The sequence below is a fragment of the Pan troglodytes genome, chromosome 8, assembly GCF_028858775.2.
Source record: "Pan troglodytes isolate AG18354 chromosome 8, NHGRI_mPanTro3-v2.0_pri, whole genome shotgun sequence".
NCBI lineage: Eukaryota > Metazoa > Chordata > Mammalia > Primates > Hominidae > Pan > Pan troglodytes.
The window spans coordinates 109048490-109063629 of NC_072406.2; the positions used below are offsets into that span (position 1 = coordinate 109048490).

The window sequence follows — 15140 nt, forward strand, 5'->3', positions numbered from 1 at the left end:
ATGAATAGTAACCATTAAAAAGATTGAAATATTGCAAATATTACAAACATGTGACACCAAGTGACCATATGCTCTTGGGAAAATGGCACCGCTAGACTTGGTCGACACAGGGTTGCCCCAAACCTTTAATTTGTGAAAGACACAGTATCTGCCAAGTGCAATAAAGTGAGGTGTGCCTGTGTTGTGTGCCATTGATCTATATGTCTGTCCTTACACCAATACCACAGTGTCTTTATTATATCTTTAAATGTAGAAATCTAGTAGTATGAGTCTTCCAGTTTTTTAGTTTTTCAAACTTGTTTTGCTAATCTAGGTCTTTGATCTTTCTTTATAAAGTTTATAAAGATTATAATCATCTTACCAATTCTTGAAAAAACCTTTGAGGATTTTGATTAGGATTGTATTGAAACTTCGATTAATTTGGAAAGAATTGCCACGTCAGTAGTAGTATTTCAGTTTACATAGTTTATCTCACCTGTATTAGTTTTTAATTTCTCTCAGCAGTGTTTTTATACTGTCATTTCCCTTCAACCCGAATAACTTCCTAAAGCATTTCTAGTGGCTTTGAGAGAGAGCTACTTTAAATTGTGGAGAAAAGCATAGAGTAAACTGCTGTGCTTTGAATGGGTCCTTTCCAAAATTCAGGTGTTGCCAATGTGATAGTATTAAGAGGTGGGGCCTTTTAAGAGGTGATTAGGCCATAAGGACTCCTTCCTCCTTAATGGAATTAAAAAAGGGGCTTGGTGTAGGGTTAGGCTAGCTTACTTGCCCTTCTCTGCCTTCTGCCATGTGAGAGCGCAGCAAGAAGGCCTTCACCAGACACCGAATGCTGTTGCCATGATTGTGGAATTCCAGGTTCCAGACTGTGAGAAAATAAGCTTCTGTTATTTATAAATGACTTACTCTCAGGAATTTTATTATAGCAGCACAAAATGGGCTAGACAAACTCCATATTTGAAAATGTATTTTAGATATTTTATAGCCCTTCCTAGAAAACATAATAAAGGCTCCTATTAGATAATAAAAGTGTATATTTGTAAAGCTTTTACTATTATTACAAATTATGACAAATATTATTTATAATATTATTATTAAAGCTTTTCCTGTTGGAAAATATCTCAGCCCATTTAGTATTGTATCTCCTCCCCTGTTTTGGGTGATGGATGGTGACACCACAAAGCACTGGTTTTTTTTTTTTTTTTCTTTGAGATGGAGTCTTGCTCTGTTTCCCAGGCTAGAGTGCAGTGGTGTCATCTTGGTTCACTGCAACTTCCGCCTCCCAGGTTCAAGTGATTCTTCTGCATCAGCTTCCTGAGTAGCTGGGACTACAGGTGCACACTACCATGCCTGGGTAGTTTTTTTGTATTTTTGGTAGAGATGGGGTTTTACCATGTCGGCCAGGCTGGTCTCAAACTCCTGACCTCAAGTGATCCACTGCCTCGGTGTCCCAAAGTGCTGGGATTAACAGCATGAGCCACTGCGCCTGGCAGCATTGGTAGTTTCTATAGCTCTTTTTCTTTCTGCTTCTCCCTACCACCTTCCACAACTCCTTTAAAAGAAATTACTTAAAGGATATTGGGAAGTGGACGCAAAGTAGTGAGTCTACCAGAGAACATAACAACCTGAAGATAGATGGACCTACACTTTCTCCTGAAAGCTGTATACAAAATTAAATTTTATATACAAACATATGTAAATACATTCTTCATTTGTTTCAGCAGCAGCAGTTAGGAAGTAAAAGAAAAATCCTTTTCATAATGACAAGAAAAAAGTAAGATAATAAGTACGTGGGAACTGTGTGAATAAGCTTTGAAATCCATTAAAGTCCACTTGGGTAAATTTAAACAGTTCCTAAAAGAGAAGACTGAATGTTTTAAGGATATTACTCTTTCTGAATTACTTTCTAGGTATAATGCTATTGTGATCAAAAACACATTGTATGTCTCTGGGGAGCTTTTGCTGGGGGGATAGCAGAATTCACTAATCTAGGTCTTTGACCTTTCTTTATAAGTGATTTTAAATATAATCTGAAGAATAAAGCTAGAATGGCCAGGGTATCTTAAAGATATAAATAATGAGAGGGGATTTTCCTTCCTAAATGCTAAGACTTATGTAATTTTAAAAATATGCCACTGACGATAGATTTGAAAAATCAATAAATGAAATTAATGTTTATAGAACTATTATGATGATTTTATAAAAAGTACCCTCAAACATTGCTTGGAAAATTAAGTGTTATTCAGTAGATGGTGCTAGAATTATTATTGGTTAATCATTATATTGCTTCCAGTAAACTCATAGGAAAGGAAAAAACTATATAAGAACAATAAACCATTAAAACATATTGATCCTTACCAGTAATCAGAGAAGTGCAAATTGAAACAAGGAACCTTTTTTATTTCATTTTATTTTATTTATTTTTATTTTTTGAGACAGAGTCTCGCTCTGTTCCCAGGCTGGAGTGCAGTGGTGCGATCTCGGTTCACTGCAACCTCCGCCTCCCGGGTTCAAGCAATTCTCCTGCCTCAGCCTCCCGAGTAGCTGGGACTACAGGCGCACGCCACCACACCTGGCTAATTTTTGTATTTTTAGTAGAGATGGGGTTTCACCATATTGGCCAGGATGGTCTCGATCTCCTGACCTTGGGATCCACCTGTCTCGGCCTCCCAAAGTGCTGGGATTACAGGCATGAGCCACCATGCCTGGGCCAAAGAATCATTGTATACCAATGAAGTCTGATGTCTACAAGTGTTGCACCATAGTACCCTGAACACTGCAAGTGGGAATACAAATTGGTATAACTTTTCCTTAGAAAAAAGTTTGTGAATATGTTTCAAGAAAGGAAGAAATTGTTTATTTTGGTTGATGGTTTCTCTTATAGTAATCTATCCCAAGGAAATAATGAGAATCTGGAACAAATTCATTAAAATGCACAGTTATAGTAACAAAATAAAAAACTGGTCTAATTGCAAATTATGGTACATTTATTAAGATAAGTGTTTTTGAAGAATATGTAACAATGTAAGAAAGAAAATCCTAATATTAATTGAGGATAGGTAAAATGATCTTCAGTGTGAGTCTCATTTAATTTTTTTAAGTTAATATGTCTGCGTATGTGTTTTTTAGGGGAATATATCAAATGATTGGCAGTTCATAGCTAAGATTGTTGAGAATACTAGTTGTTTTTACTTTCTCTTTATAGCTTTGTGTACAAGGTAGCTTTTTTCAGGATCTTCCAGAGAATGAGAAAAACAAGCATTATTTATAAAAGCATAAACCTTGTAGGATTTCTGTGCAATATATTTGCTTTAAGAAAAATGAAACTATAGATGATTGTGGCTTATAAATTTTTATTGATAAATGGTGAAACCTTTATTTATATAGAGGAATAAAAGACAAAAGAACACAAGTCCCTGGTTAAGTTAATATAAAGTTAGTAGCTTAAATGGAATTGGTTTCAATTTACAGATGGAAAGACTCTTTTTGAGATGGAGTCTCTCTCTGTTGCCCAGGCTGGAGTGGAGTGGCACGATCTGGGCTCACTCAACCTCCGTCTCCTGGGTCCAAGCAATTCTCCTGCCTCAGCCTCCTGAGTAGCTGGGATTACAGGTGCATGCCACCACGCCTGGCTAATTTTTGTATTTTTAGTAGAGATGGGATTTCACCGTGTTGATCAGGCTGGTTTTGAACTCCTGACCTCGTGATACACCCACCTCAGTTTCCCAAAGTGCTAGGATTACAGGCATGAGTCACCGTGCCTGGCCGAAAGACTCTTAATAGATTAAAACACAAATAAAAAGATACACTTGGATTTTTCAATATTGATTTCTCTTATGTAGTTCATGAAATAATTCACTTTGAAAATACTTCTGACTCAACAATTTACAGCTCTCTAGTTTCTTGAAGTTCCATAGATTGAAGAGTTTTATAGCATTTGTTTAGCATATTTTTCTGCTAAGTGTTTTGTCAGGAAAAAAGTTGTGATGTTCACCTTAGCAAATTTCACAGCTTTGGCAAGACTTAATTCTAAATACAACAACTCTTATTTAATGTAGGAAAATAATAAAGTTATCTTTAAAATAATCCAGATTCAGAGGATTCAAATAAGATGGTAATAAGCTTTATAATCTTTAAATGGATTCTCTAGGTAAGATTACCTATATTGTTTTTGTGTAACTGAATTTAAGCCAAAAGTCCATTAAGTAAACAGTATAGGACTATGAGAGATGGAGGAAACCCTTTGGGTTAATGGTGGTGTCACTGTAACAAATGCCTTAATTCTTCTACTCTCATCCCTCCCTCATTTTTTCAGTTGTTTATTAAGGAGAGAGTTTTTAAAAAACTTAAGGACTGCTTTCTACCCTAGAGCTATAGAGTCATAAGCTCTGGGGACTTCTAGGCATATATGCTCCTAAGAAGCTCACAGTAGATTATATAACAGAGCCACTTCTGCCTATGAGCCAGCCAATCTAGGTGGCCCAGTCTCTGCATCCTGAAGCAAGCAACTCCTCCTAGGAGATAGAAATTCCAGTTGAAATCTGCAACTTTATTTTTATTTATTTTTTTAAGACAGAGTGTCACTCTGTCACCCAGGCTAGAATGCAGTGGCGCAGTCTTGGCTCACTGCAACCTCCGCCTCCTGGGTTCAGGAGATTCTTGTGCCTCAGCCTCCTGAGTAGCTGGGATTACAGGCATGCGCCACCATACCTGGCTAATTTTTGTATTTTCAGTAGAGACAGGGTTTTGCCATGTTGGCCAGACTGGTGTCAAACTCCTGCCATCAAATGATCTGCTCGCCTCGGCCTCCAAAAGGGCTGGGTTTACAGGCGTGAGCCACCGCACCTGGTCTGAATCTCCAACTTTACTTCTATTTAGTTTTATGCCAACAACTTGTTCTTTAATAATAAATATTCCTAAATTTATTAGGAATAATAAATGCAAAGAAAATGGTTTTTGAGTTACAGAAGATTTTGCATCTTTTTGTTATTTGCCATACTATACAATAATGTATTATTTTAGAATTCAGCTGAGGGGAGATGACATGAATTGGTTTCTTTAACTTTTCCTTATCTCCTGGCTATTTTACTTTTTTTTTTTTTTTTTTTTTTGAGACAGAGTGTCACTCTGTCACCCAGTCTGGAGTGCAGTGGTACGATCTTGGCGCACTGCAACCTCCACCTCCCGGGTTCAAGCGTTTCTCCTGCCTCAGCCTCTTGAGTAGCTAGAATTACAGGTACGTGCCACCACCCCCGGCTATTGTTTATATTTTTAGCGGAGATGGGGTTTCACCATGTTAGCCAGGCTGATCTCAAACTCCTGACCTCAGGTGATCAGCCTGCCTTGGCCTCCCAAAGTACTGGAATTACAGGCTTAAGCCACTACGCCTGGTCATCTCCTGGCTATTTTATTAGCTCTGTTAGTTGTATGTCATACAAACTTTTTTATTCTTACTGGTTCATTTTATTGGAAGGGTTGACTTTACAAACAGAATTCCAGCAGGGTGTGGTGGCTCTCACCTGTAATCCAGCACTTTGGGAGGCCAAGGCAGGAGGATTGCTTGAGGCCAGTAGTTCTGCAACAACCTGGGCATAGAGTGAGACTCCTTCTCTACAAAATATTTTAAAAATTAGCCTGGTGTGGTGGCACACACCCGTAATCTCAGCCACTTGGGAGGCTGAGGCAGGAGGATGGCCTTAGCCCAGGAAGTCAAGGCTTGCAGTGAGCTGTGATTGTGCCACTGCACTCAAGCCTGGGCAACAGAGCAAGATCCTGTCTTTAAACAAACAAACAACAATGACAAAAACAGAGAACTCCAGAACTCTCTGGCTTAGAAAATCTCACACCTAAAGGTGTTGAAAATGATGAAGATCTGTGTGAATAGTTAAGAGACACCTAGAAGGTCCATCATATTCGTAGCAACAGGTGAAATGGACAGACCTATTAAATGTTTATTTATTTGATTCATGAATCGGGCAGCCTCCCGAGCCACAGCAGGCTCTGAGATTCCCCTGTTAGACGTTTAACAGATAATCAGAATAAGAGACAGCTAAGAGCCCTCCTGGGGTTGGAGCAAACCTCAAACACTGGCAACAACATGCCCCTGCAAAGGGGCCCACCAGCTTTTATTGGATCAGGCAAAGGAAATTAGAAACTAGTTTCAGATGAATTTTTAAAACTTACCAAAACGAATGAGATGTTCTTAGCAGTACTTAGAGGATGTGTGTTTAAAAAGCATATCTCAAATCAATACCCTAATCATCCACATTAGGAAACTAGAAAAAGAAGAGCAAACTAAACCCAAAGCAGGCAGAAAGAGAGAAATAATAAAGATGCGAGAGCAGAAAGAAATGAAGTAATGTAAAAAATGATAGAGAAAATCAACAAAACCAAAAACTGTTTTTTTTAAAATATCAAATTAGGTAAACTTTAGCACTGATCAAGAAAAATAGAAGACTCAAGTTACTAATCACAAATGAAATATAGGAAGTCAGAAGTAAAAAGAATTGGGGAATACAGTGAACACAATGTGTATGCCAGCAGTTTAGAGAATTTGATGAAATAGGCAAATTCCTAGAAAGTTACAAACTTACCAATACTGATGTAAGGCAAAACAGAAAATCTGAATAAATCTATGATGCAGATTGAATTGTGTCCCCCTAAAACATGAATCCACCCCTGGTACCTGTGAATGTGACCTTATTTGGAAATACAGTAGTCTTCCCCCTTATAAGGGGGATGCCTGAAACTACAGATCGTACCAAACTCTATATATACTATGTTTTTTTCCTGTACACACATACCTATGATAAAGCCTAATTTGTAAATTAGTCACAATAAGAGATTAAAACTAATAATAAAATTGAACAATTATAACAATATACTATAACAAAAGTAATGTGAATATTCTCTCTCTTTTCTCAAAATATTTTATTGTACTATACCATGGGTAACTGTGGAAAGCAAAACTGCAGATAAGAGGGGACCACTGTAAGGTCTTTGCAGGTGTAATCAATTTATGATGAAGTCATGTTGGATTAGAATGGACCCTAAATCCAATGACTGGTTGCCTTATAAGGAGAAAGAGACTTGGAGACACAGACACACACACAGGGAAGAGGACCATGTAAAGATGGAGACAGAGATTGGAGTTACACTGCCACAAGGCAAGGAATGCCAAGGATTGTCAGCAACCACCAGAAACTAGGAAGAGGCAAGGAAGGACTCTTCTCTAGAGCTTTCAGAGGGAAAATGACCCTGCTGACACCCTAATTTTGGGTGCCTGGACTCCAGAGCTGTGAGAGAATAAATCTCTGCTGTTTTAAGCCACCCAGTTTGTGATAAAATATAACACCCCTAGGGAACTAATACTTAGAACAAGTATTGAGATTAAATTAGTAATTTATAAACTTCCATCAAAGAAAAGCCCATGGCCAGGTATCTTCACTGGTATACATATTTTTTCTTTCTTTTTTTAAATAGAGATGGGGTCTCATGATATTGCCCAGGCTGGTCTTGAACTCCTGGGCTCAAGCAATCTGCCCGCCTCGGCCTCCCAAAGTGCTGGGATTAGAGGTGTGAGCCACCACACTCTGCCTTCACTGGCATATTCTGTCAGACATTTAAAGACGAATTAATACCATTTCTTCACAAACTTTTTCAAAGTATAGGAGAAGAGAGAAGACGTCCTTATTCTGGGAGGCCAGTATTATTTATACGAAAACCAAAGATATCCCAAGAAAACTACAGACAAATACCATTTATGAGTACCAGCACAAAAAAATCCTCAACAAAACATTAGCAAATCAAATTTTGCAACATATAAAAAGTGTTATACACCACAACCAAGTGGAATTTATCCCAGGAGTGCAAAGTTGGTTTAACTATTTATTTATTTATTTATTATTTGAGGGTCTCGCCCTGGTCTCGCCCTGTCGTCCAGGCTGGAGCACAGTGGCACAATCATGGCTCACTGCAGCCTTGACCTCCCAGGCTCAGGAAATACTCCTGCCTCAGCCCCCAAGTAGGTGGGACCACAGATGTGCACCACCATGCCCAGCTGTTAATAATTTTTTAACTGATTTGTAGAGACGGGGGTCTCCCTACGTTGCCCAGGCTGGTCCCGAACTCCTGGGCTCAAGCGATCCTCCCCAGAGAGCTGGAATTACAGGCATGAGCCGCTGTACCTGGCTGGTTTAACACTCTTAATTACTGTAATACAATGTGTTAATAGAGTAAGTGACACAGACCACATGATCATCTCTGTAGACAACCTCCAAAATGGCATTTGGCCAAATCCAACACGTTTTCTTGGTGTAAAAACAAACACAGCAAACTAGCAATAGAAGAGAAGTTTCTAAACCTGAACTACAAAAACACTCAGCTAAAAGATGGAACAGCTTCCCCCGAGATCAGAAACAAGGCAGGATGTCCACTCTCACCATGTACATCCACCATTGTACATGAGGTTCTAGCCAGGGAAATTAGACAATAAAAAGAAACCAAAGTCATTCAAATTGCAAAAGAAGAGGTAAAACTGTCTTGGTTTTACAGATGACATGATGATGTATATAGAAAATCCCAAGAAATTTACAAAACACTATTAGAGTTTAACAAGTTCAGCAAGGTTCAGAATACCACGTCATTAAAAAAAAATAATAATTGTATTGCTATACACTAGCAGTGAACAATATGAACATGAAAGTTTGAAAACAGTTCTGTTTACAGTAGCATCAAAGATAATACAACACTTAGGCATAAATATAAAAGAAATATAAGACTTGTATGTTTTAAATTACAAAATGTTGCTGAAAGAAATTACATGGAAAGACATGTTCATGGATCAGAAGACTTAAAATTGTTACTATGGTATTACTTCCCAAATTGATATGCTGATTCAGTGCATTTTCTACCAAAATCCCAACTGACTTATTTGCAGAGATTCACAAGCTGGTCCTAAAATTCATATGAAAATTTAAGAGACTTCAAATAGTCTAAACAGTCTTGTAAAAGAAGAACAAATTGGGAGGATTTACACTTTACCAATTTCAAAACTTACTACAAAACTACGTTGGTCAGCTTAATGTGATGCTGGCTTGAGGATAGATATATAAATAGTGGAATAGAATCGAGTGTCCAGAAGTAAAATGTATGGCCAGTGACTTTTGGCCAGAGTTCCAAAACAGTTCGTTGGGGGAAAGAATTGTTTTTTCACCAAAAGATGCTGGAACCAACTGAGTATCCACATGCAAGAGAATGAGGTTGGACCCCTTCCTTACGCCATACACAAAATTAACTTGACATGTATTATAGACCTAAAAGTAAGCCCTAAAAGTATAAAATGCCTAGAAGAAAGCATAGGGTTAAATCTTCATGACTAAGTTTTTTAGGTATAACATCAAAAGCACAAGTGACCAAAAATATATAGATTGGAATTCATTAAAATTAAAGCTTTCATGCTGCTAACAGTACCATCAATACTATCAATTAAATAATAAGAAAACTCAAAGAATGGGAGAAAATATTTGCAAATCATATATCTAATAATGGACTTGTTTCAGAATATATCAAGAATTCTTACAATGCAACAATAAAATGGTAAACGACTCAATAAAAAATGAGCAAGGATCTAGGCCGGGCGCGGGGCCCATGCCTGTAATCCCAGCACTTTGGGAGGCCGAGGCGGGCGGATCACAAGGTCAGGAGATCGAGACCATCCTGGCCAACACGGTGAAATCCCGTCTTTACTAAAAATACAAAAAATCAGCCGGGCCTGATGGCACGCGCCTGTAGTCTCAGCTACTCTGGAGGCTGAGGCAAGAGAATCATTTGAATCCAGGAGGCGGAGGTTGCAGTGAGCCGAGACCACGCCACTGCGCTCCAGCCTAGGCAACAGAGTGAGACTCCGTCTCAAAAAAAAAAAGATCAAGGATCTGAATGGACATTTTTCCAAAGAAGGTATAGTGTGCCAATAAGCACGTGAAAAGATGCTCAACATCATTAGTCAATTAGAAAAATACAAACCTTAAACCATGAGATAATACCACTTCTTATCTACTAAAATGGGTATAATAAAAAAGATAACAACAAGTGTTCATGAGTATGTGGAGAAGTCAGAACCCTTATACATTGTTTTTGGGAATATAAATGGTGTAGCTGCTTTGGAAAACGGTTCAGCTTTCCTCAAAATAGTTAACGTGATACAGAAATTTATAAAAGAATGTTGGCAAATACAACTATAATAAAGGTGGTCATGATTTATAAGACTTAAAATATTTCAGTTAAATTTTTTAATACATTATATAGCAAACTTACTGTGCCTTATATAGCAGTGTTTAAGGATCATTATTTTAATTTGAATATGCCAGTGAGTTCTTCATATTAAGCTTTTTACAATATATAATCCATGCTAAATACATATTTTGGTTGTGCTTTTAACATAAATCTTAGGATGGGAAATCATAGAAAGCTGCTTGCAAATATCAGTGGGTATTTTTTAAATTTTTGAGGGAATCATTTGTGCATTATAACATGTCTTCAATGTGTTGTTTAATTCCTTTTCATTGTGCCAAGATATGTCCCATTTTCTTATTTAGATCACTTATATATGGAAATAAAGACATTAATTCATACATTAAAGTGATTTCAAATAAATTATATGCACTAGAACTTAACACTTAAATATGCATTTAGCTTCTTAAAAATACTTTTATTTTCTGTTATTGTAAGATACAAGAGTGGAGGTAGGTGCAAGGTATTGCCAACTTGGTCCAGTGCTCCTGCAGTCTGGGATTAGAGGCTGGGAATCTCGGGGATGATTATAGTGCAGCATATTGGAACTTTTTGGTCAGAGAAACTTTCTGACCTACTTTTTTTTGTTTGTTTGTTTTTGAGACAAAGTCTTGCTCTGTCACCCAAGCTGGAGTGCAGTGGCATAATCTCAAGTGCAACCTCCACCTCCTGGGTTCAAGCGATTCTCATGCCTCAGCCTCCTGAGTAGCTGGGATTGCAGGCACGTGCCACCACGCCCAGCTAATTTTTGTATTTTTAGTAGAAACTGGGTTTCACCATTGTTGGCCAGGCTGGTCTCGAACTCCTCACCTCAAGTGATCCGCCCGCCTCGGCCTCCCTAAGTGCTGGGATTACAGGCATGAGCCACCTCGCCTGGTCAGATTCACTGTTTATATTTCAAAGCTGTTCAAACATAGATGTATTGTAACAAAAGATAATGCAGTGCTTATGCTTAGAACATGCAGTGCATTCTATTTTTCAGTTCATTTTGCTAATGCTACTTTTGACCACTTAATCAATTTTACAACCCATTAAAGGTTTGAGAACCACAGTTTTAAAAATAGTAATCTAGAGACAGAATTGTGAATTCAGATGTATTCTGAGTTTTTCTTCCTAATGGCCTTTTAAAAGTGTTTGTGTTTTGTGTCTGGTGAAAAACAGATCTCGTACTAGGAAAGCAAACATGATCCTCAAATGAGATTTGGAATTCAAAAAAAATTTTTTTTTTGGTAAATTAAAAAAAAAAAAGCCTTCTGTCTGAATTGAGTTGCCTGTGAAAAATAACTATAGTATAATAGAACCAATATATTTGAGTGCTTTCAAGGAAATTATCCCTCTGGCAGTTAAAGTTTAGAGTAAATTTTGAACAAAACTCATAGTCAAAAAAAAAGTAGATAAAATCCAGCTGAAGAATATGTTTACATTTATTTTGCTTGTATACTTTTTCATAAAATTTATACTGAAGTTTTAAAATATTTTAATTGCATCAAATTAATTTGCCTTATTTGCTACTAACTTTGTCTTTGATTTCGTCTATGCTTTTGTTATTGAATGGGGAAAGACTTGTGTGCAACTATTTCACCAAGTATTTTTGCAGGGACACTTAGTCGGTCTGGATGAACCAGCTTCGGGAGCTGGGCAAGAAGCTCTGCTTAAACAAGAGCAAGCAAAAATCATTCGATTCGAGAGACAAGCAGAAGAATTCCTCAATGCAGTCTTTTATAGAAAAGGTTGGTTTCAGTGAAGATGATATTTAGCATCTGCTTGTCTTGTATTATTGATCTCCTTAATTTCAATGTGATTTTTAAAGTTACTCTTAAAAACATTTTTCTTTATTGATATAATTTATATTGTTCTATATACCTTGGGTCAAGTTCAAATTGGAATTAGGATTAAGGAAACCCTGTTCCCCACATTTAGGCTCTGATGTGATGGTGAGTTTTAATTAAATAGTTTAGAAAATTATTAGGAAATTCTAAAAATTTTAAGCTCTCAGTAGTACTACATTTTGTTAGACAACTTTTCTTATGGAGACAGTTACTGTTTTAATCACCAATAACTAAATCCAACTGTGTGATTTTTTTTTTTTTTTTTTAGTAATTTCAACGTGAAATTTCATTTGGAGAGAAAATGTAGTTATAAAATTAGATTTGTAAGCATTTTTTTCTGATATAGTCTTGTTTCACTAAAATTTTTTATATTAGTTAAAATTAGGGAAATAATTATTATGTAGTAAAACTTTTCCCCCTGCATTTGAGGTGGCATTTAATAGCTCAACCTCTTGCATTTTTAAAATTTATCTTTTTCCTTGAAACTTTTGTAGGCTTGTTTTACATTTCTTTCAAAATACAGAAAAGTTCTTCAGTCATGGAGTCTTGAGGCTTATAAATCCTTCATAGAGGCATTCAGGTTTATTCTTTATTCACAAAGCATAATTACCATCAGCCAGAACCTTCAGGAAAGTTCCCTTCATGTTCCTTTGTAGTGAGGAGTCTTTACTTTTAAGAAATTCTAAATGGATTTATACTTCTTAGTTACACTTTTCCTCCATTTCCAAGATGGTGGTTACTGTGATGGGTTCTAAAAAAGTTTCATACAAACTCTTGATAATCTTAAATATTCTTACTTAATCTTCAGCAGACTCAGTGATTCCATTTTCTTTAATAATTCTTCATATGTTCTAGTTTACACCTCTCATTCCTCTGGAAATTCCCTCCTTCCCTTTGACATTGGTTAAAAGTCTGATAAGTGCTGGTTCTGTTGGGTTTCTTTACAGTTGGACACTAGCTGGGCTTCTGCTTAATGTGATCAGTATTTCCAAAAGGCGGTGTGAAGTGTAGTGTCATATAAAATTAAGAAATGCACAGAGATTATTTTCTGTGGCACTGTTTTTCCCATTTTCTTCCATTAGATCCCTAGGCAGAATTAAATCGTTTAGTACATCCTTAATTCTCTGTAAACACCCACTAGCACCTCCTGACCTAAATCTCCCAGCTGAGTCTCCTATGTCTTATTATCCCTGCACATTGCTCAGAATTCTAAAATTATGTTCAAAATAATCGTTTTCTTAGTTTTATGAACATCTGATTGTTAAAAGCAAATTTAAGTATAAACAACTTATAGAGCAGTTCTATCAGTTTGCTTACCAAATAAAATATCTTTACAGCTCCTCTCCTGAAGGATGTACACAGAGTCATTGATCTGTTGTGTTGTTATAGCAAGCTTCATTATCTGAAAAGAGGACTTCCTCTCCCTAATTTACATGGAGGAACCACTTTTCATCCACTCTTTGCTTAGGGGACATTAATAAAGTCAATCATAAGACTCCTACAGAAAAATCCTGTCGTACTTTTCTGCTAGTCCTAAGCCCTTTGTCATAGAGGAATAACTTTCAAGTTTTTATAAAGTTTTTCTTTTCTTTTTTTTTTTTTAAGAAATTAAACTTTTGGGTTATAACCTTTAGGGGAGGAATTCTTACCTTGGAATCGGTCTCAGGATAGATTTCAAGAGATGGGAATGCTCTGAAATTGTAAGTTGAGTTTATTTGTTTATGTACAGGCATGTGATGCTCAGAGAAAGAACTGTTCCTTTGGAATTTGGACATTTTCTTCCCCTTTATGTATTAATATTGCTATGTTTAGATATAATCCTCTTGTAACCATCTCCAAGATAGCCATTAGTACTCTTTAAATTAATACCAAAAATGTTTAGTATCCAGGGATATGATGGACATTTTAGTCTGAAGAGAATCTTTTGTTTTAATAATTCAGATGCTTAGATTTGGTCCCTTGTTTCAAAGTATTGTAAATTATATGTTTTAAATAATTTGTGTAAAGATTATGTATAGTTAAGTAGAATCAGAGATGGAATAAAAGTAAGCTTTTAGGATATGGAATCCATAATAAATTTCACTTTAAGAACAATATACCTTCTACAAATGTCATAATGACATTTCTTTTTAGCTTGCGTTGTCACTTGTATTAAAAAAGTTAGATTTGCATTTTAAGATACACAGGTGGCTGTGATGTAACATGTTTTTCTGCAGTTTTATTTTTCATCTGATTTGTTGCTTTTATTTGACTCAGTTGTGCTGTGTTCCCCTGGGTGTGGATATGTTTGTAGATGTGTATTTTAAGTATGTCAAAGAGTGAAATCTGTTCAATAAACTTTCACAAGATAGAGAAATTCAAATGGCAGAGATGTAATTCATAAACACTGTCTTGTCTCATGACTATGTTTTCATTCAATAAAGAGACAAGATACTGCAGACATTGAGTGCTCAAAGATAGTGGTCTATGGTCCTTGTTCTAATATCTTTGACTCTTCACAGAGCTCTTTATGTTTATTAATACTACTTAAACACAGAGGCATTGCATAAATTCATAAATTTTATTTTACTTTTTATATGGAAATTTCCTTTATGTATTACATATTCTCCCAACTATATTCAGGGGTGGAAAGGTAAACTAATGTACTAAAACTTGAAATTTATACAATAGTTCATATGGAGATTTATGTAGGGAGAGAGGTGGGTCTTAACTGGAAAGTTAAATGACTGTTTGGAAAATTCAATGGATGGAGATATTTAAAAAGCAGTGTATGGATAAAATGTTAATTAAAACAACTGAGGAACCATTTTCAGTAACTGTAGCAACTTCTGAACCTTACCTAGTTCCATACCTTTATTTTTAAACCACCGGGAATACTTACAGTCTCTATTTATAGAGAGGAAAGTTAGAGTTATAAATACTCCTTAGTGTGACAGAAGCGTTATTACTAGTAGAGTAAGCTTCATTAAACTCCAGAAGATGAAATAAATAGCACAACTTTGTGACCATCTTCTGGTATTGAAT

General features: G+C 36.3%; 1 protein-coding gene across 50 annotated transcripts in view; it reads left to right on the plus strand.

Annotated features, from left to right (window-relative positions):
- The window catches only part of LCOR (ligand dependent nuclear receptor corepressor), a 155142-nt gene that overhangs the window by 98551 nt on the left and 41451 nt on the right, over positions 1 to 15140 (plus strand). For 39 of the 50 annotated variants that reach the window (XM_054660399.2, XM_016919013.4, XM_016919008.4 and 36 more), the window contains one exon: positions 11885 to 12017. The exons of the other annotated variants lie outside the window; for them this stretch is intronic. In XM_054660399.2, coding sequence (XP_054516374.1) covers positions 11885 to 12017 — 133 coding nt within the window. The remainder of the gene's footprint in view (positions 1 to 11884; positions 12018 to 15140) is intronic. 50 annotated transcript variants of the gene reach the window in all.